Source organism: Chenopodium album, chromosome 14, assembly GCF_948465745.1.
Source record: "Chenopodium album chromosome 14, dcCheAlbu1.1, whole genome shotgun sequence".
Taxonomy (NCBI): domain Eukaryota; kingdom Viridiplantae; phylum Streptophyta; class Magnoliopsida; order Caryophyllales; family Amaranthaceae; genus Chenopodium; species Chenopodium album.
In genome coordinates, this window is record NC_137847.1 from 11,394,222 (window position 1) to 11,417,532 (window position 23,311).

Below are 23,311 nucleotides of genomic sequence, written 5' to 3' on the forward strand. Positions count from 1 at the left end.
TGTCTTATCAAATGGATTGCCTCCATAGTAGATCTCCCAGGCATAAAACCAAATTGGTTATCTGAAATGCTTGTGCATGCCCTCAACCTTAAGAAACTCAAATGGCAGAAACCGTAAATAGCTGCATTGGTTTGCAATTAAATATTGTTTTTAAGTAAGCCCTGGTGAGTTGGCAAGTGTGAGTGTGTATTAGGTTGGTTAACGGCGCTACTTGTTTGTTTTGAAGAGTGAGAACACAAAGAAAAGAGAGTAAACAAAGAATATCAAGAAATCTGGAAGAGAGAGAAAACATTGTGAACAGTAACACAGTTGATTGACGACGACGATTGGTAGGTCTTGGTCGGCGATTGTTGTCTGGTCGTATAATTTAAGGTGCGTAAATGGTTTTTAAGGATTATAAATCGAATGAAGTGATTCGCGAATGTACTTTCGGATATATTTGCTTGTAACTGTTCGATTTAAGTTTGAAATCGTTGAGTTTGGGGTCAATTGATTGCTATTTTTCCTGGAGTTTCCTTTGGTTTGCTTCGAATTTTGCTTTGAATTCCTTTGTTTTGCTTTGAATTTTGCTTTGAATTGGTTTCGTTTTGATTTGGTGTTTCAATTCGTCTGTACTCGGTTTGTACTCCATTTGCATTGTACAATTGTTTAGGTTTGTGCTCCATCTAATTTTGCTGTAATTATTGGACTATAATTTGTTTGCAATTGCTGAACTGTTCATTTGTTTATGGATTAGTTATGGTTTTTAATTAGTTTGTGAATGAATGTAGGGTAAAATGGATGGAATTGATGGTGAACTGAGTGATTCTATGGCCATTTGCGAACATGATTTTTGTAGCAGTCCTAGTACATCCCCAATGGTTCCTATTGTTGAAAATACATGCGTCACTCCTCAGAGTGGAACTTCTATGGTTCCTGATTGTGAAGAAACCTTCACTGCTGTAATGTCACCACCTAGTGCCACCATTCATACAGTTGAGACCATATTTTCCAGTAATAGGGGTGGTGTTCTTGTGTTAGAGCCTCCTAAAGTGGGTATGATTTTTAAAAACTGGGAAGATGTTGAACGGTATTACAAACAATATGCTGAACAAGTAGGTTTTGGGGTGAGTAGGTGTCAGTGGGTTTCTTCTAAGAAAAACAAGAATGTAAAGCTGTGTTGTACTTGGAGGTGTGAGTGTTGGGGTCCACCTAACCTTAGGGCCAGAAGGGAAGCAGTGAAACGGGCTAAGTCCATGGGTGAGGGTGGTACTGGAGGGGTTGTGAATGGTGTAATTGGTGAGGATGAGCTTGCCCGTGGTAGAAGGAAGTCCAAGAAATGCTTTTGTCTTGCGATGTTATACGCCGGTGTTACTGTAGAAGGTTCTTGGGAGGTTAGAAAGGTTCAGTTGAATCATACGCATAAGGTGGCCCCTTGCTTGTCCAAATTAGTTAAAGAATATCGTATGAGGAAATACACCCCCACGTTGAAGAGGAGGTTGGTCGATTACTATGGACAAGGAGTTCCTGTAAAAAAGATCCATGGGTGCTTAGCTACAGATAAAGGTGGTGTTGACAACATGCCTAATGTGAAGGACCTCCAACATGAGGTGTATAAGGATAGGATGTTGAAAATGGAAGGTGGAGATGATGTGGCAATGATGAGGTATTTTGAATACATGCAACGGGACAACCAAAATTTTTGTCATGCAATGCGGTCAGATGAAGAGGGTCGATTGAAAGACATTATGTGGGTAGATGCTCGCAGCCGTGTTGCCTTTGAGGAATTTGGTGATGCGGTTTGTTTTGATGCAACGTATTTGACCAACGAATACGAGTTGCCATTTGCTAATTTTGTGGGTGTCAACCATCACGGCCAATCCATCTTGCTTGGATGTGCTCTTGTGTCTCATGAAACCACAGAGACTTATACATGGGTGTTTGAGCAGTGGTTGTTGGCAATGAACAACAAACCTCCGAAGGCAATATTGACTGATCAAGCACCTGCAATGCGGAGGGCATTGGCTGAAGTGATGCCCGACACTAGGCACAGATGGTGCATATGGCATATTTTGAAGAAGCTGCCAGAGAAACTTGGGAAGTTTGAGCTGTAAGTTTTTTCCTTGTCATTGTACATTTCTGCTTTATAGTTGTCTTATAAATACATACATTGTTGTTATTGACTCTTAAGTGACTTGAATTAATAGCACTTAATTACATGGTTCTTGAGGTTATTGAAATATTGTTGAAGTATTTACCCTAAAGTATAAATTTAATTGGTTTGAATCCTGCCATTGAAGATACTAGTTGAAATATGAGTCGGAATATGATTGAAGATACTACTTGAATTAATATTACTTTATTTTTTTTTAAAAGTAAGTTAGGACTTAATTACATGGTTCAAGCATTAGTTGATATTGTTGAAGCATTTACCCTAAAGTATAAATATAATATATTTGGTTTGAATCCTGCCCTTTGAAGATACTAGTTGAAATATGAGTCAAAATATGACAGAAGTAAAAGTCTAGTCCTGTCTTTGAGAGAAGTAGAAGACCTGGCCTGTGATTTAAAGTTTGCATCCTATTATGATTTAAAGTGATGTGGTAGCTGTGATATAAAGTTTGCATTCTGTTATGACTTATCAGAAACTATTAGGCAGTGATATCAGAAAATTTTATAGGCAGTTTATTCAGAAAATTTAGTTTCACCACTCATCAGAAACTATTATGAAGGATAGGAAACATGAACATTAGGATATAGTTATGTCTAATTTGCGTGTCATAAAATTTGATCACAGTTCTTAGATTATAGCTTTGACTTTGATAGCATTAGGACAGTAAGTACAATTAAAAAAGAACATAAAACATAAACCAGTAAGCCATGACTCTGACTCTTTGTTCCTTAATGGTGGTTAATTTGTTTAATATCATTGCTGCCTTTCCTTTTATGCATGCATATGTTGAATGATTGGCCAGGTACAATGACTTCAAAAACCCATTGAAGGCTGTGATTTATGAGAGCTTTACGGTGGAAGAATTTGAGACTCGATGGTGTTCATTCATGAAAGAGTATAACCTTGAGGGAAATGATTGGTTGGAGGGGTTTTATGATGAGAGACACATGTGGGTACCAGTCTTCATGAAAGAGTATTTCTGGGCAGGTATGAAGACTACTCAAAGGGTGGAAAGCATTAATAGTTTTTTTGATGGGTTTGTGACTAGGAAAACAAAATTATTTGAATTTCCACAACAATATTGCAAAGCTTTGGAGAAGCGTGTCACAGATGAAACAACTGCAGATGATAAGGGGGTGAAGTATGTGAGGAGGCTTGTTAGTGGGTTAAGTGTGGAAAAGTTATTTCAGAGACTGTATACTGATGCAAAATTTTCAAGAAGTCCAGCAGGAGTGTGCACGACTGTTGTACGTTGTTCATCACTTTCATCGTCAATTAGATGAAAGTAACTGGGAGTATGTCATGGAGGATAGGGTGTGGATTGTTCTTGAAGGTGCTAGTGAGGAAACACTTACGGAGATGAGAAGGTTGTACTCTGTCAGATACAATTCTGTCACAAAAGAAGTCTCATGTGACTGTTGCAAGTTTGAAACATTTGGCATACTTTGCAAACACTGTATTCGTGTATTGGACCAGAATTACGTTTACGATTTGCCAAAGAAATACATCCTTGATCGGTGGAGGAAAGACTTACCAAGGAAGCATGTCCGTGTAGTAGTGCCATATCATGATCCCACTAAAACTGTTGAAGTGAAGAGGTTCAACATGATGTTGTCTGAGTATGAGACTGTGTTTGATGAGGCAGCAACTGCCGATGATGCCACAGTTGAGATAGTTATGAAGACTTTAGCTCAATTAAAAATTGATGTCAAGGAAAGTAGAGACAAGTTTAAGAACAGATAGTTAATTGACTGCACTGAATTGCCTCCACCTTCTGAAATAGGATCTAACTGTCAGCAGAGACAACAAGGTAGTACTCCTACATTATGTGGTAACAACGTTTTAGGTGTTGATTTTGAGGCTACAGCACAGGAATTCCCTTCGGAGTTGGATGTATTTATCCAGTCCACTACTGTGAAAGATCCAAAGTCTTTGAAGAGGCCTCGTGGTCGGCCTAAGGGGAGTAGAAACAAGTCATTCGCGGAGACAGGTTACAAGTTGACTAAATCTATTAAGGTTGCTTCCAAGAAAACCGTGTCCTGTGGGCTCGATCAAGAAGTTCCAAATGTGCCACCCAAAAATGAAGTCAGTTGTTTTGATTTGTTAATCTTCGCTTGTCAAATTGTGATTTTAATCTTCGTTTGTCAGTTTTAAAATTGTGATTTTATTCTTATAACTTATAACTTTTTGTTCAGGGCAAAAAGAAACGTGGTACGAAGAGCAAGGGGACACAAAATCGGCCTACAAAGGCTAAGAGTAATGGGAGACAAAAGCAGGCAACAGTGGCTGTACCATCTGGAGCACATGTGTTAGGTACAAGGAAACGATGTAAAATTGTATCTGCATTGTCGTCCCCCACTCCATCGCTTGAATTCTGATGTTTTTGGGCAGCGTACTACATGTGTAATGGTGTTTATGGACTGTAAGGGGCAGTTTATGGTTGTTTGTGGACAAGAAGGGGGACTTTTATGGTTGCTATTATTATGGAATGTAATGTAGTATGGACTGTATTTTGGGGCGGACTTTCATATAGTATTTTGGGATAAGTATTGTGGGCCGCTATGGCCTATTCATGCAAGGTATTTTGGGCTTAGTATTTTGGCCTTAGTATTTTTGGGGTTAGTATTCATGCAAGGTATTTTGGGCTCAGTATTTTGGACATTATTAGAAGGCCAATTTTAAAGTAGCCAAGTCCAACCCAACCCAACCCCAATTTTAAAAAGTCACAAAGTACTAATTGCCAATTTACTACACAGTATATAACTTGGAAACTTCATGTACTCCAACTTTAATATGGGCAACTCCAATTTCATAACAAATTTATGCATTTGACATTAAACATAATATTAAATCCCTTCAGATGCATATATTACATAAGTATATATTACATAAGTTATGTCTATCCCTGCAACAAACAAATTACATAAATTAAGTACTTTAACAGCAAAAGGTACAGCAAAAGGTGGATACTAACATTACACAAAAGGTCAGTATCATTACTACTAACATTGGACTAACATTACTACTAACTTTAGACTACTACCCACAACACCCTACTGGAGGTACAAATCTTAAGCTCTGGTAAGGGTTCCAAAATGGGTGGTGCTACTCCACTCCACCATTGAAGTCAGTAAGCATTGTTGAATGCTACGACCCTATCATTATTACGAATCCCTGCATCAGATAAGGTCTGGGATGGATTTAACCGCTTCCTCTCATGCATAAGGGTTATGTTTGAAGGATCAGTACCAATCCTATTTCCCCACACGAAAAACACCCTATGCATTGAAGTGTGGATACGACCTTTGACTCTTTGTTCAATCGGGTCACGCGAAACATCAACAATCCAGAATTTTTTGATTCTAGTATCAAGATTCACAACGCCCGGCTGCACAAAGAAAAAAGGTTTTTGTAATTTACACTTTCATGAATTCATAGGACAAACATAAAATTAAAAATAGGATCAACATAAAAGTAAAAACAATTTAGGATAGCATATTAGGATACCAGCCCATGGACCAGTAAGACATCCCCTGTTTGAATGCCTACATTAGCTGGTGTAGCTGTGTGCGGAACATGGACACCAAACTTGAACAAGTTAATTTGAGTTGGCAGAGCGTCTATTTTTGAAGAGTAGTCGGTGTAGATTCCCATGAAGGTTTCGTTATCAGCAATATCATACATGACGCCCATATCTCCTGGTTCCTCGCTCTTGACCAAGATTGAATGACGAGGAACTTCAGCTTCAATATGTGGATTGTTAACAAGGTCCATATCTAAGATAGGTGCAGGCTCCCTTATTTAATCACCATGTTCAGAGTCAGAATCTTCAGATTGTACCCTCATATCAGCTGCAATCGGGATACTACTATCTTCATGGAGACGACTATCTTCATGGACACGATGAGATAGTGCTTCTGCAAAGTGTGGAGGAATAAAGGGGATTGCCATGTGCATTGGCCTTCTGGTCATGAAGCGAATTCGACTTCTTGGGTGCAGAGTAGTAGCATTTTGCTGAGCATTTCGCTCAATAGCGGTGGCAAGGAGTGACCGATGACGAACACGTCTTCTTGTCCTAGGAATTCTTCTTCTCCTTGAGGATTGTGTCTCAACTAGCTGGGTGGATTGCCTAGAGGATTCACCTTCGAAGGTGATCGAAGGCAGGGATAGGGGGGAAGAAATGTTGGGTGTCATGGTTGAAATTCAGTTGAAATTCAGATGGTAATTGGGTTTTTTTGTGTTTTGTAGTAGATTGAAGTTCAATGGTGAAGGGTTTAAAGTACGAATAAGGAGGAAGAAGATTGCTTTTTATATAGGAAGGGTTTTAAAACAGTTAAATATCCAATTTACCCTTAGCCTTATTTCAAATTAAAAATAAAAAAAAAAAATTTACCCTTAGCCTATTCGTTAAAATTGCCTTAATTGAAAAGATTGCCTTAATTTATTTTCAATTTAAAACGAAATGTATTATGGTTTTTAATTTATAAAAAAAAATCGATAATTTTCTATTATAATATAACCACTGGAATTACGGCTAATTTTCACGATTACAAATCTGAACAACTTATCAATAATTGTGAAGAATACTTTAAGTAAGTTCGTAGTATAATGTTAATTTCAAGATTATTGTCATGACTCCCGAGTATATCTTCAAATGTTAATATTATAATGAAAATTTCACGATAACGCCGAGGAGCTTACAATTTTAGGAGAGATTACAATGTTCTAATTTAAAAAAAAAAAAAACTTTCCACGAGTTTAATTTTATAACTACATCGGATTAATTTTAGATAGACATTGGGGGTACTACACGAGTGAAGTCAAGGTTAAGGAAAGTGTTTACAAGAGGGAAGCTACACCATGGAGAAATTTCGTGCCCTATTCTCCCCGTACAAGTTTTTTCGAATTAATAATATTTCCCTTTCATATTATTTGCAATGATTTGACAATAATTAGACAGAAAAAATGTCTAAACAGATAAGTGCATATTATTTCTCTGTGCTCCTCCGTGTTTTTAATAAGTGCATGCCTTTCATATTATTTCTCTGTGCTCCTCCGTGTTTTTAATAAGTGCATGCCTTTCATATTATTTCTCCGTGCTCCTCCGTGTTTTTAATAAGTGCATGCCGAGGCACAAGTTTGATAATTAATTTATGTAATTATGTATTAGTTAAATTATAGAAAATTTTTAATAAGTGCATGCCGAGGCACAAGTTTAAAACTACGATAACTTTTGATCCGTAACTCGGAATAAGGCATATAATGGCCCTGTTTGGGAGAAAGCTGAAAGCTGAAAGCTGAAGCTGATTGAGTTAGCTGATTTTGACTAGCTGATTTTATTAACTGATTTGACTAACTTATTGTATTAACTGATTATATAAAAGTGTTTGGTAAATAGCTGATAGCTTAAAGGTGTTAGAGTATATGAAATGACCAATAAGCTAATTGTAGGGTAGGTAGTTAAGATAGGATTTTAAATTAAATGAGGTTATAAGTGTCATTTCACAATAATTAATGAATAAGCTAATTAAAAAAGCTCCTAAAATGAGCTTTTTCAAAAAGAGCTTATTTATTGGAATAAGCTCTTTCAATAAGCTTACTACCAAACACTTGTATTAGCTTGTTTGACTAGTCAATCAGCTAAAGTTAGTCAAATAAGCTAATATACCCCCAATAAGCTTTCTTCCAAACATGGCCAATATATCATTGGACAACTTAATACATCTACTTTCCAACCCAATTATAATCAGGTCAAAATAATTTTTAGATTTTAATATATGACCGTTTTAGTGAAAGGGTGTCGGTTTTGGGCCGAGTTTAGTATTTTGCTCATATCTTCTTTGTTTTAAATCGGAATTGGGCTTATGATATATTGTTGGAAATATTATTGAAAGGCCTATACAACCAAATAATAATTGGATCAAAATTATAGGGCCACATAATCAGTTTCTCTCGATTTTGTGATGTGGACACGAAAAGTGGAAAGTAAGTTATGGTTTAGGAAAATGAGCTATGAATTGGATTGGTTTATGAAATGTATTGAATGGAAACATGGATTTAAGCACTCCAAAGATTAAATACTCAACTCGACCAATAATGGCGGTGAAAGGTTGTTCATCATCGGGTTTGGTTTTGGGGATACATTTTTAGGTGTCTATAGAAGTCCCCACTTTGACCGAGTTTGTAGAAACGTCAGTTTTGAAAACGATAGTCAAAGTAGTCGATTGGGACAGAGAATGATTTAAGACGTTCTGCGATCCTAAATCACTCTGTATACGCCGATACCTGTAGAAAAATGTTAGTTCCACAGAGTAAAGGGATAGAATGCTTATATGACACCAGTGTATCGGTGGCAAATATGTTCGATAGTATTCGACACCATTGTATCGGTGACAAATGAGTTTAGTAGCTTTCTATGCTTGAAGAAATCCACCGGATGATGTTTGTTAAAATACTTTCCATGCTTGAGGAAAGTCGACATATGATATAATCGCTGACTTCTTCGCCTTGAGAGGTAGCAACCGACCGACAATTTTCCATGCTTGAGGAAAAACTCGTCTGATGATGAGAATGCAAGTCTCTGTGTATCGAGAACCTTGCGCCGTGAATCATCTTCGCTTGGGAGATGATCACAAAAATGATGATGGTTAGATTGTCCCCGAACGTGGGTTGTAGATGGTTCGCTTGTCCCCGAACGTGGGCTGTAGATGGTTCGCTTGTCCCCGAACGTAGGCTGTAGATGGTCCGCTTGTCCCCGGACGTGGGCTGTAGATGGTTCGCTTGTCCCCGGACGTAGGTTGTAGATGGTCCGCTTGTCCCTGAATGTGGGCTGTAGGTTGTTCGCTTGTTCCCGAACGTGGGCTGTAATTGAGACCTGCAAAATAAAATTTTCCAAGGGACTCGTATAGAATATGATTGACTTGACCAAGCTTGTCTTGACATGACATGACATGTGTATAACTAGTGGTTGTGTGTGTATATGGTGTGTGTGTGCTGACACAAGCAACCGAAAATGCAAAAGCAAAAATTTTCAGTCATTTTTGTCATGAGACAAGTGAAGGGTACCGATTTTCTCCCGAAAAAGAAAGACGTGAAAACTAAACTTTTATTTTCGAACTTCTCTCGATGAGAAAATTTTGAAAAAGTTTTTGAACTTCCCCAAAAGAAAAGACATGAAAAAGGGAAGAAGTTTTAAACTTCCTTGTCAAGAAAATAGAGAAAAGCAAGGTGAATCGCATGAATATTCTATTTGTCGAATTAAATTGCTTTTCTTGAATATAATGTATGCATGATGAATTTTCTTAGGCCAGTAGGCTAAGGACAATTACATCAAGTGACACAATAGATGAATGAACTTAGGTCATGGAGCTGAGCATCATATATAGTGTAAAGAAACGATCTTGAACGTCACTTAGGTCTGGAGGCTAAGCACGTATATAGATGAAGTGATTACTCGGTATTGCATAATGAACGTAGCTTAGGTCAAGGAGCTAAGCACGATATGCTTTGTATGATCACATATCATTGATATATAAATGTTGCTAAGCACATTATGCGATGCGTGAAACAATAAATATTGCTCAGATAAGGAAGCTAAGCAAGTATACAATGTTTCATTATGATATTGTCCTTTTAAAATTTTTTGATTTTTAAAACGAGAGATGTATAATTTTTAAAATTTCTCTCTATGTAATAGAATAAACATTGTCTAATAGGAAGTAGTTTAATTCATCTTAACGAGTACCTTTATTTAAATTTAATTTTCATAATATATTTTCTAACCGAGATTAAAGAAATTTGCTATAAAATATAAATGCAGATCATAAAATTAAGAAAAGCTCCACATATATGAAGTTAATAGAGATAGAATGCATGTGAGCAATGCTTAATCATGCAGGTACAAAATTGTTATGGAAATTAATAATGACATATAAGACCTAGTTGCCTTGTGAATGTCCATCAACGGGACTGGGACTTGATCTATTGATAATTCTAGGTATATAGTTATCTAACATATCAGACCCTTGAAGTAACCCTGGTGAATTTCCATCACCGGGGCTAGGACCTGATTCATTGATAACTCTAGTTCCATAGTTATCTAAGAGATCAGACCCTTGAAATGGCCCTTGTGAATGTCCATCACCGCGGCTTGGACCTGATTCAATGATAACTTTAGGTCCATAGTTATCTAAGAGATCGGACCCATCTTGAAGTGAACCTTGAGTTAGTGACTGAAGTTTAGTAGTGGCTTGATCTGTAGTTGTATATTGGAGGTTGTCATCTTGCATATTTATGAGGTCTTTTATGGTTTTGGATGTTTCTTGGAGCTGTCTACCTTTGACAAACTGAATTTCTTGGTTGAAAATTATTGCCACAACAAAACAAGCAATTATAAACTTAATGCTTCCCATTTCTAGCTTCAAGGGAGAAAGTAGAAACAAGATTTTCAAAGCTCTTTAATGTCTTAGTAAGAAGAGAAAAGATGCTCTCACCTCTCAACTTCTAGTCACATTTATAGTACTTCGACACCTTCATATATGGTTAATTTTGATATCAACAATAATAGCAAGATACAAATTATATGTCTAACATTAATTCTTATTAATACTAATTATTGTTATCAATAATTGATATTAATGTTAAGTATTGTTACCTTAGTTTTACATCAATTATTTCAATAATTTACTAAATGTTCATTTTTTACGTGTTTATAATTTTTTTTTCTAAATATTCATATTTAAAACGTGGGATAGCAATTCTATGACTATATTGTAGGCTCACCACCTACACATGTCACTTATATATTGGTTATTTTTTAAAAAAGAAAATAATGTAAATGAAGAATTAAAAAAAAACCTGCCGACAACCAAACCTTCGGTAGCCCAACCGCTGGCACCCCTACCTCCATCTCACCCCGTCCTTAAAACCCCTCTTGGCCGGAAACCTAATTAATAATACCTCAACCCTTTGTTAGACTAGTAAATTAATTTTTATAAAGAAAAAAAAAATCTACTACCAAATAAAAGTAAGGAAAAATTGCCCCCAATAATCCGACCTTTTGCCCGTCCGCTGAAAATAATCCCACCTATCGATTATTTTTTAATAATCCCACCTTTACCCCCCGATTTTTTTTATTGGTCCCACTTTACATGAAACCGGCTAACAAGGTAAACAATTGTGACGTGGATTTGGGTATTTAATTTTCCCTCCTTCAAACATGACACGTTGGTTAAAAAAAAAAAAAAAACACATCATCTCTCTCCCACCCACCCTCTGTTATTTCTGAACTTTCTCCCTCCCTCGCCATAACTTCTTATACAGAGCAATTAAAGTTGCGCACCAAGTAGATGAACAGCCTTAATTGAAGCTTCAACAACATTCGTACCTTTCAGTAAAGTCTCAAGCTTCCATTTTTGGCGGAATTGCGACAGCTAAACCCTAAATTTCGCGATTTTAGGTAAGTTATTAAACCCTAACTTATGCTTGTAATTTGCGATGCATTGCGTATAAAATTCGAAACTTAAGCAATTGAAGTGGAAGTTGATGAATTTATGCTTGTAATTGCATTGTATTTGTTCAGTATGGTTGTGAATTGTTGTTTTGTTGGCTAAAAATTTGCGCTTTGTGTGTTTGTTGATGTTAGTGGTGTTATATTGTTAAAGTGTGGATTTTTATTGCGTGATTTTGGTGGTTGTTGTATTTTAATTGTAATTTAGTGCATGTTAATTTAGGTATGGATAAGGTTACCTTAAAAATGTGGCATGGAGGTGTGTTTGAGACTGGTAATAATGGGCAGTTGAGGTATAGGAATGGGGAGGGGAGAACTTTTAACATAGACCCAGATGAGCTTTGCTCATTTTATTTGGTTGAGTTGGTCCAGAAGTGTGCTAGATATGAAGGGAGAATAAAGGGGTTTTTGTACTTGGTTCCTGGGTTAAGTTTGGTGGATGGTTTGAGGAAGGTGACAGATGATCAAAGTATGAGGGATATGATTCAAGTAGCAGAGAAGAACAGGGGGGTGGAGGTATATGTTTTGCATGATGACAATGACCCAATAGCCTTCCCCCCAGAGCTACAGGCTTCAGCTAAAAAGAATCAACCCAAAACAGTGAGGCCAAAAAAACTACCCATAAAAAGGGGACCACAAGTTAGATCTAGTCCAAGAAAGAAAAGTCAGCCTTTGACAATTAATGAACCTTCCCAAAAAGCCCCTGACAGCTCACTAAAGCCAAAAACTGATGAGTTTAAAAAAGATGCTCCCACTGTTGAGTTAAAAAAAGATGCCCCCACTGCATCTGTTTCCACTCCACCCACCAACACCTTATCCAACCAAAGCACTTTTAGAGTTAAATATGTTATTAACCCTAGTTCACCAAGTGCAACAGCTCTCCCCACTCTCTCTTCTATCATAGCAGCCTCAAACACCCAAACTGACCCAGTACAGTCATATGAGTGGGAAGATTCTAGGCCAGATAGCCCCATCCCAATTAATGACATGATTCCAGATTATAGTACTGAGAGTGACCATGAAGACCCTCCTTACAACCCACTTGTTGACAAGGGCAAGGGAGTGAGCTCAAAGCCTTTCTTTGGAGAAGTTTACTCAGATCACAGTGATGATGATGTGGAGTCAGATGGGGAGCAGGGAGCAGATGCTGATGGTGATGATTTAGAGTTAGAGCTTGGAGCTTTAGAGGAGTTAGAGGAGGAGTATGAGAAGGAACATGAGGAGATCTTGGATGAAGATCTGCAATATCAGTCTGAGAGTGGAGATGAGGAGTACAATATAGCTAGGCAGAGGGTTAGGGATACAACTGCCCAGTTAGTTGACATTGCAAGGAAGATACAATTGGAGGCTGCTAGGGGTTTGAGCTTACAAGAAGCTGCTGGGAACAGGGAAGAAGCTGGGGAAAGTGCAGCAGCTGGGGAGAGTGCAGCAGAAGGGGCTCAGAGTGAATATGAAGAAAGTGATGAAGAAATTCATACCCCTCCAAACAGTGGTGATGAAGAGGAGTTGATTCCAGGGAGGAGAAGAAGGTTAGGGCTTCTAGTGTCTAAGCATACAGATTTTAGCACATTTGTTTGGAAGGTTGGGCAAAAGTTTGCCCACAGAGAGGACTTCAAAGATGCAGTAGCTAAGTATGGTATACTTCAAGGCAGAGATGTGTCATTTGTTGTGAGCAACAAGCAAAGATCTCAGAGATTGGGTGTAAGGTGCATAGAGACTTGTCCTTTTTATGTGTATGCATCCTGGGATACAAAAAGAGCAACAATTGTGGTGAAGACAGTGAAAGGGGAACACACCTGTCAAAGAAACATGAAGAGAAACAGGCAGCTCAAATCTAGTTGGGTTGCAAAGCAGTTCTTGGATGTCTTCAAATCTAGGCCACATTGGCCTGCAAAAGAGATACAAGAGTGTATCAGGAAAGCTTACAAGATGTTGGTGACAAGAGACTTTGCCTACAAGGTGAAGTACAATGCCCATAGGCTGTTGCATGGATCAATGTATGACCACTACAGCAAGCTTGCAGGGTACTTGAAAGAGCTTGAAAACTGCAGCCCAGGGACAGAGCTTGAGCTTGTAACTGAACCATCAAAACAAGGACTTGAACCTGTATTTCAAAGGTTGTTCATATGTTTTGAGGGGCTTAAAAATGGGTGGCTACAAGGGTGCAGGAAAGTGTTGGCAGTAGATGCCTGTTTCTTGAAGACTTTCTTAGGGGGTCAGCTGTTGGCTGCTGTTGGAAGGGACAGCAATGACCAAATGTTTCCTGTCTGCTGGGCAGTGGTTGAAGGAGAGAATAACTCATCTTGGGAGTGGTTCTTTAGGAAGATAGCAATGTGTTTGAGTCTTGGAGAAGGGGAAGGCATCTCAATCATTTCAGATGAGCATGTGGTAAGGAATTTATTTTGCATTCATTTAATGTTAAATCTTTTACATAGGCAAGTTTATGTTGTGTGCAAACTTTGACTTGTTTTTGTGCATTTGTAGAGTATTGTGAGTAGTGTCTCAACTGTCCTACCTAGGGCAGAACATAGACACTGTGCCAGACATGTATTTGCTCACTGGCACAAAAAATACAAAGGAGATGAGATGAAATTGTTGTTCTGGGCTATTGCAAAGAGCTACAATGAAGCTGATTATGAAGAGAACATGGCTTGTGTATAAGACTTATCTATGTTTATGTTAGGCTTTTGAATACTTTCTTTTGATCATGTTGGGTGTGTGTATTCCTAGACCAATTACACCCAAGTCATGATGTATTTTGTGTATGAATGTTAGGCAAGACAATGTCACCATCTTTTGTTGAACTTATGCAGCTATGTGATTATGCTCTATGTTTCAATTTCAAGTAATGAGTAAAGAGCAAACAATTGTCAAAATAACTTTCATTAACTCATCATATTTTTCATTACAAAAGTATGAGGTCTTTGCTCAATACATGTCACAAATGACCACAACCCATAACTTAACCAAACAAAACTAACTTCACTTAGTTTAACTACCTACACGCATTTGCGCATTACAGTCATGCCTTCAAAATAACTATCATGAAAGCAAAGAAAATCCAAGACACCAACAGAGCAATGGAAAAATTCTTTTCATTCCTTGTAGCCTTCATCAATTCAATTCGAGTGTGGCAAAGTTCCATTTTGGTGTCATCCAATTCATCCTCCTTACTTCCCATTTTCTTCTCAACCTTCTTCAACTCCTCTTTCAGGAAATCAATCTCCATTTCCTTTTCAGCAACGTGAGTATCTCTTTCAAACACTTGTAATCGTAGGTCATCAACAACTTTGTGGTTAACATGAGCCCACTCAAAAAACCCACAATCACCATCTTGCAAAAAAATTAAAAAAACCCCAATTCAATTGCAAACTAAACCCTACATTGAAATCCCCAATTTAATTGGATTAATTAACCTAAATTAATCAAAAACATATAAATTCGCAATACCCAAGAAACTTACAGGCCATCTAGGGCATCCATGAACTTCAACCCCACGTTCTTACCATTCTTTACCGTACGAGTAATTGCTTCCAAACCACACCTGCACTTCAATTTTGGCGAAACCAACCCGTAATTCCTTGACGAATTTGAACTACTTGACCCATTATGCCTCCTACTAGCCATTATCGACAGATTTAACAAAGAAGAAACTTAATTAACAGAAGAAAATCAGAGGGGGAGATGTTTTTTTAGAAGAGAGAACGAAGAAAGAGAAAGCAAAATTGTTGACCTGACAACTTTAAAAGGAAAATTAAAAGGGAATGTAACCGTTGGAAGCCACGTCATCCCAAAACCGGCAACAACAGGTAAGGTAACCTGTAGGGACCAATAAAAAAGATCGGGGGGTAAAGGTGGGATTATTAAAAAATAATCGATAGGTGGGATTATTTTCAGCGGACGGGCAAAAGGTCGGATTATTGGGGGCAATTTTTCCTATTATGAAAGCATATTATAATGAATCTAACTATGTTCAAAACGGGAGAATTCAAGTTAATCTCTGAGATTGACATGACATGATTGACATGAATAGTTAATCTCCTTTTTAAATAATAAAAGTGAAATAGTAATGTGGCACAAAAACCTATGCATAAAGTTATGAGAGGAGATTAACTTGAAATGTTAATCTCGGAGATTAACCGGGGCTCCACTCATTTAAAACAGTGACATTTATTTTTGTATAATCAAGTCAAAAGTGTTTACAAGAGGGACTAATAATATGTTTGTTATAACTTAAGACATTAGACCGGAACTTAGATTGTACGGTTGTTTTGGAATTTTTTTTTATTTGGGGAAAAAAATTTAAGTTCGATTGTAGAATTTATATATATATATATATTATTCTTTATTCATCTATTTAATTTAAACTTCAATTATATTTAAAGGTCAATTTTATTTAAACAACAACCTACACCATACAACATAAATTAGACATTACATTCACCATATACTAGCATTATGATGACATAACTTCCATTTTGATGATGTACTAACACTAGCTAACAGTGGCTACCACTAGATTACATTAATTAGTGATTGATAACTGCTCCACTACACTACGTTACTGATGATGGTTGAGAACACAAGAAGAACCACTAAGAATAACACTGCCATCACCAGCACACAGCCGCCTCTAGCCTTGGGTTCTGGTTCCGGGTGATGTTCTCCATGTATGAGGTACACATCCCCTTTGAATATGACATCAACAGGGATAATCCACCGAAAATACCCACAACCAGAACAACAAAAATACCCTCTTCTTGGATTCAATACAGTGGTTGAAACTCGGACATCAGTAAATCTCGGTGGGTGACAACCACACAATGGTGTGTCGAACACGACCGGGTTTTCCGAAGGTCGCCGTACCGCCGTCCTTCGTCCAGGTGTCATGATTGCTTTAAGTAAGTCGAATTTGTGAGCTAAAAGGCAATGTAAGGGTTATAGGGGGTGGATATAATTACAGAATTTTGGAGCACAATGTACTTATACAAGGATCATGGGTACTACTTTATGGACACGTGTTGTGGACGAACGGTGGATTTTTGTTGATGAACATTTCGTATGAGTAAAATAATGTGAAGGGACAATTGCAATTAATTTACCCTCAGACTAGCACTGACCACCTATTAGACTATAAAACCATTGCTTAGACTTGAATTGCTTGTTTCAAGAATAAAAAATGGGATTTGACAACTCACTGCTGGCAACATAGAGTCATGCTTTTTACTTACTGCTTCAGGGACAAATGCACAGCATTTTTGTATTTCTATTAACATATTATTTATTGCTTGTGAAAGTGAGATATAATTTGGTTGATATTAAAAGTTAAATTCCAATTAAAATTTGACCGAGTTTATGAACTAAATATCTCCTAAATATATAAACAAGTATATTGTTATTGATTACTTTGTTTTTTAATTAAATAGTTTTGAATCAAATTCAATTAATTTGAATAAAAAACCGAGAATGTGAAGATAGAAAAGACTAGATTCGGACGATTTGTACTAAATATAAAATACAACCATCTACCAATTAACCTATAATGAAATCGAATCTATAATGACACTTGGCATAATGTCATTCATTCATAGTAAATATATATACCGTATTAACAATATCGTTCACAAAACAGCAATAATGTGAAATGTAGTATAAAAATCCTTTCAAATCTGACTCGAATTCGACCTGCTGACCGGAGTTGCGACCCCTAATTGGTTTAAAGTAAAATTAAAGTTATTTTATTATTTTATTGGATAAATTATTGTTTAATTAACACTACTATGATCGTGCATGAGACGGGACTTAAACTAGTTTAATATATTATACGAAGTACAATATTTGTGATTAAATAGTTTTGAATAAAATACAATTAATTTGAATAATAGATGAAATTGAAATGTGTTCAAAATCATCAGTACCTATGAAATTAAATGTCCCCCCCCCCCATTTTCCTTTTCATATTTTAATATTCAATTGTAAATTATGACATTAGAGGTACCTTAATTTTAGACTAAAAGACTCAAATTGTAGACTACATTTTGGTTTCTCCATTAGCAAAGGGTGGTGGACCTGACAACTGAGTAATGATGACATTTTTACTAATACTGTACTAGTTGCACTGTTTGTTTAATGTTAAATAATAATTGTAAAAAATGACATTACAATTACCTACTCCGTATTAGAATATTGAGTAAGTATTTAAAAAAAATTTGATTATCAATTAATTTAATATGTCATCATTATTCAATTCAAGAAATATTTTAAGATGCAATTACTTGATGACAAATTTGCAATTAGTAATTTCAATTAAAATAATGATTTGCGAGTAATAAAATTAAAACAGGGAAACAATTCATTTATATTACATTAAATTAACGTCACAAGCTAATAAGGATATATAAATTATATTAAAAATATACTATTGGGTAAACATGACAGGGATTCTGTGGACTAGCAATGACTACGTGTTAGACTACATATGCAGGTATGAAGAAGTCAAGAGTTTGATTTAACTACTCCTTCACTGCAACACACTTCCCCAAAGATATCCCCCAACAACATAGCAACTCATCATATTATTATACACATATGCAACTGGTTACAGTAGACTCAATTACAATAAAAAGAAAGTTAAAATTCAGTAATAAATTTTATTCAATTTTTGTTACAAAATTGTTACAAAGTAAAGGAAGTAGTTTAATAATTAAAAACTTCTAACCACATAAAGTAGTCACAATACCTAATGGTAATACATCTGAAATACAGGTGTGATCTCATCGTAGTATTCTACGACACACTCTTGTTTAGCGCGTATATTTTTTTCCCAAATCACCTCATTAATCCCTTGGTTTATTTGACATAGAATGATCTTATTCCAACCATCTCGTTCTATCTTGATGTTTGCATCCCACTCATTTTCACCAAAACGTAAAATCACTTTGGTGTCCTCATAGAATGAGTCCAACTTCTCTCGAGCAAATTAACCGGAACGCTCTGCAAAAAGTATATGTTTTACAGAATTATTTTTTAGAAAAAGGTTACCTGTCACATATTTTGTGTAGAGAAAAACAAAAAACAGTTTTACCAAGATCCCAAGTTCCATGTGTGACCTAGTAAAGGTTGCCAAAAACCACGGCCTTTCTTGTGGTTGTTGCTCTTCAGCGTTTGGGTCATGGTCCATGGCATCCACAACCTCTACGCTTGATCTAAACACTCTTACTCGAACACATGTGTTATCACATAGATATACTTTAACAACATCACCAAGTCTTACGTCGTTGTCACTCATAAATTTATCCCAACCATCTTCCAAAGAATACTTCCACTTGGATCCTAATTCTACGATCCTTAGGACCACATTCCACGACGCATTACCGAAATCCCAAAACACATCCAAATTCCCGTTTCCTCCTTGAAGATGACCGACTAGTGTTCCCGGAATACGCTGAAATTTGTAACGTACATTTATAAGTGGACCATTTAAATAAACAAATTAGTAAGCTAACAATATGACTACACTTACCACACCAACAAGCCTGCGTTCATTGACCTCAACTTCGAAATTCAGAAAATTCCATGATTCCTACAAACCATTTACAAACAAAATTTATGACAAAATGTGATAATTTTGTTTCCCTGAGTAAAACCCTAACTAATTAAACTATTATATAATTAATATAATGGTTTCTTCTTAAAGCAACAGAATACATTACAACAAAATATAGATATGGCAATATGGCAACACTTACCATTTTTTTTAGGTGTCTTAAGATGTTCTTGTTGTGTGGATTGCCCCGTAGTCCAACCCTTTTATAGATTGGAAAAGTTAAGGGGATGACGAGACCTATCAATATAAGATTCTTGCGTATAATTATTATGTTTGTGGTACTACTAGGTCTAATATTATTCAACATTAGTTGTAATAATATATTTTCCGAACTAACATGAACTGATGCGGTTTAATTTATCTTATTTGTTATATATATATATATATATATATATATATATATATATATATATATATATATATATATATATATATATATATATTGTGGTATACTGCTTTACTCACAAATTACAATTCGTTACTGGTAGTAATTACATCATAAGCACATTAAGTACTAATAGTCACGTTATTTTGGTAAACAAATTCTACCTCCCCCCTGAATTTCCCACCACATGCTTGACTAGAGTAGATGTATTGTATAGTCTAATCAAGTAGTCATCATGTCTACACTTACACTTGTAGTCTAACCTATCAAGTAGAACCAATTACACCTACAAAATTGGAAATGTAAGTCCAAACCTACAGAGTGTCAAGTACTTTACAAGGAAATGTAAGTCTAATACTTTAAACTCTGAAGTACTTTAAGAGGAAATGTAAGTCTAAAACTATATACTCTGAAGTACTCCTTGAAACAAGGAGTATTAAGTCTAACACTTGCAATTCGCTTTTTAGTGAACAAAAATAGTTAAGTAAGTTTCATTAGTATGTAAACTTTCATATTTTTTTTAGTGTTGTTTTATTTGATCTGACTCATAATGGTGAAAAACCCTACTTCCGGAAAATCAGTAAATTATTTCAAGTAAACAGGATAATTCTAATTTCACTTAACTACTACAACAAGTTCTTATATTTCGAGTACATATGATAATTTTTTTTAACTTGCATACTCTTTTTAAAAAAAAAATTTATCGAAACTTCCATAGTTCATAATTACTACTACTATGGTAAAAATTTATTTGCGTTGTTTTACTTCCTTAGTTCTAGGAAAATGATAACCCCGGAGTTAAAACAGTTAATATACAAAATTAAAACAATTATTTTTAACAATGGGACTAAAATTTAGTTTTTAATATTCCGAAAGTAGCGTACAAACTACACATTTATAATAATAAATTACAAAATAAACTTTACTACGGAGTAATTCCAAAAGGGAACAAAGCTAACTTAATTCTCCTACTAATGCCAAGAAACTTGGTAAACCATACAATTCCAGCCATTTAATAACAAAATGTCTTTAATCCATTGTTCCACAACTAATTAACCAACTAACTAAATTAAGTCAAAATAAACATAAACTAAATTGTAGCAGATCAAAATACACCCCTTGATGTCCAAAATACAAGTACTGGCTTCCCGTCGACTGGCCGCAACCTCCCTGCTCCTACTCTTGCTCGCTAATCCTCCTTGCTGGGGGGTAACCCTGGGAAAAAAAAGAAACAAACCATTATTTATAAGAATAACCAAATTATCAATGGATGCAAATGTACTAACGACGATACCTGAACGAACCCCTCTAAAATGGAAAGAGAACTCGATCCTTGGTAGTGGGTTTGAGCTTGAACGACTTCAGACCTCCACAACAGAGCCGCTCCCCCTTCAAAAGAGTTCAAAACAGAGTGTACATAGCTGAAATTACCAGCAAGCCTTGCAATCACTTAGACAATATTACCAACACTGTTCCTAATTTCTAGCAAAATGACAATTTCCGAATGATGCATGCAAAACATTGTGTTGAAGTTACGGACAAAGGATGGTCTAGCCACCCCTCGCACATTCCAGCAGATAAGCTTTGTTGTAGGGGGCATTGGGAGCATGTGCGAGTCATTTCTAGTGCATCGAATTGGCTGAATGACTACGGTTGTGTAACTCGGAACTTCACGAGGCAGAGACTGAATGACATACAGATGTAAAAAACGAGGTGCTGCAGGGAGAAACACAACCTGAAATGCATCACAGAATGTTGCCATCCTAAGACGCTGATCTTGGTCGGTGATAAAGAAAGGGGGGGCTGCAAAATCAATTTGAGGTTCAGGATCAATTAATGGAAGGAGAAATGACGGTGGCAAACACTGATACTGAGTCTCCAATGCAGAGTAAAAAAATACCAGTCGAGAAGGATTTTGAACTTTTCATCCATTGGCAGCCAATCGTTGATGGAAGGAATGTGGGCGGGTCAGAGTGGACCACCATCCTTAGGAGGCATTTTGAGGTTACTAGGGTCGTTGTCGACACGAATGGAAGGGTAAAAAATTGCCTTCCAAATGAAGGTAATGTCAGTAGGCGTAGTTCGAAGGTTGTTTTGGGTGAAGTAATTCGTTTCATTCATTTCTAACTCAGCGGTCAAACCACCGTAACCACCCCAATGGGCGGTGTAGTACAGTAAAACTGGGCTGCCTAAAGGAGTGTATCGTAAAACGGGCATGGTTACTGGTTAAGGGGTTGAATATGAATCGGCAAGTAGTCCGCTTAATTATTTTACAACAAGGAGAATAGCTCCTTATATATTGTAAGACAACCAATGGGAAATTGACATTTTTCTTTTTTGTTTATAATTTTTTTTTTTTTTTTTGGGGGGGGGGGGGGACAGGGTAATTTAAATTTATGTCATGTTTTTTAGAGGGAAACATATCAAATTTCATTATTTAATAATTATTTGGAAAATAACAACGTTAATGAAACCGAATACCGTAATGTGTCAATTATGATTAATAAGTTCAGGAATGTGTTTGGATTAAACCAGATTGGGTAAATTCGTTACCATTTGAGGCTATAATCGGTTTACACTAATCTTGGTTCAAATTCTGTTTGGGTTTAAACCAGATTGGGTTTCGGTTCAAACCACATAGGATCAAATCATCATTATCCTTTTAAGTTATAATCGGTATAGACTGATCTTGGTTCATATTGGGTTTCGGGTGAAATCATCATTATGACTAATCTTGGTTCATACCTGTGTCGGTTAAACAATCGGTCCATACTAATCTTGGTTCAAAATCTATTTGGGTTCCACTGGGTTGGTTTGAAAATAGGTTTCGAATGACATCATCTACATGGCTATTCTTCGTTCCTAATATATTTCAGTTAAACAATGGGTTTAGACAGATATTGGTTCATACTCTGTTTCGGTTAAACAATGTCGGTTCGAAAATGGGTTGCGATTAAAAGGGTAAAATCATTATCCAATCCGTTCTTGGTTCATGGGTTAAACTGGATCGGTTCGAAAATGGGTTTCGGGTGAAATCTTCATTATCACTAATGTTGGTTCAAAATCTGTTTCGGTTAAAAAATCATTGCAGACAGATCTTGGCTCATACTCTGTTATCGGTTTAGACAACTCCTGCTTCATTAACTGATTTGGTTAAACTGGGAGATGGCTCAAAAATGGGTTTCCGGTGAACTCATATTTGTGAATATTCGGTTTAGACAGATCTTGGTTGTTACTCTGTTTCGGTTAAACAATTGGTTTAGACAGACCTTGGTTCATTATTATCTGTTTCGGTTACACTGGGTGGGTTTGAAAATGGGTTTTGGGTGAAATCATCATTACCACTAATAGGTGGTTCATAATCTGTTTCGGTTAAACAATCAGTGCAGACAGATCTTGGCTCATACTCTGTTATCGGTTTAGACAAATCCTGGTTTAATAGCTGATTCGGTTAAACTGGGAGTTGGTTCAAAAATGGGTTACCGGTGAACTCATATTTGTGAGTAATGTTGGTACATAATCTGTTTCAGTTAAACAATCGGTTTAGACAGATCTTGGTTCATACTCTGTTTTGGTTAAACAATTGGTTTAGACAGACCTTGGTTTATTATCTGTTTCGGTTACACTGGGTGGTTCATAATCTGTTTCGGTCAAACAATC

At 36.4% G+C, this 23,311-nt stretch overlaps 1 protein-coding gene across 2 annotated transcripts; it reads left to right on the forward strand.

Annotated features, from left to right (window-relative positions):
* The first annotated feature begins 227 nt into the window (after positions 1-227).
* On the forward strand, positions 228-4,730 carry LOC145578908 (protein FAR-RED IMPAIRED RESPONSE 1-like). Of its 2 annotated transcripts, XR_014098942.1 has the most exons (4): positions 228-372; positions 771-2,089; positions 2,955-4,237; positions 4,348-4,730. XR_014098942.1 is itself a non-coding variant. In XM_081636205.1 (3 exons), the coding sequence occupies exons 2-3, from the start codon at positions 777-779 to the stop codon at positions 3,433-3,435; spliced, it is 1,794 nt and encodes a 597-aa protein (XP_081492331.1). In that variant the 5' UTR covers positions 228-372; positions 771-776; the 3' UTR covers positions 3,436-4,241. The 2 variants fall into 2 exon arrangements, 1 of the variants encoding a protein (XP_081492331.1); XM_081636205.1 differs by lacking the exon at positions 4,348-4,730 and having other exon boundaries at positions 2,955-4,241.
* Positions 4,731-23,311: the final 18,581 nt, after the last annotated feature.

Excerpts from the sequence above, each read along its gene's own strand:
- LOC145578908 (XM_081636205.1), top strand. The coding sequence starts at position 777 with ATGGATGGAATTGATGGTGAACTGAGTGATTCTATGGCCATTTGCGAA. Across the intron at positions 2,090-2,954 it reads AAACTTGGGAAGTTTGAGCT|GTACAATGACTTCAAAAACC; the intron begins GTAAGTTTTTTC and ends ATGATTGGCCAG.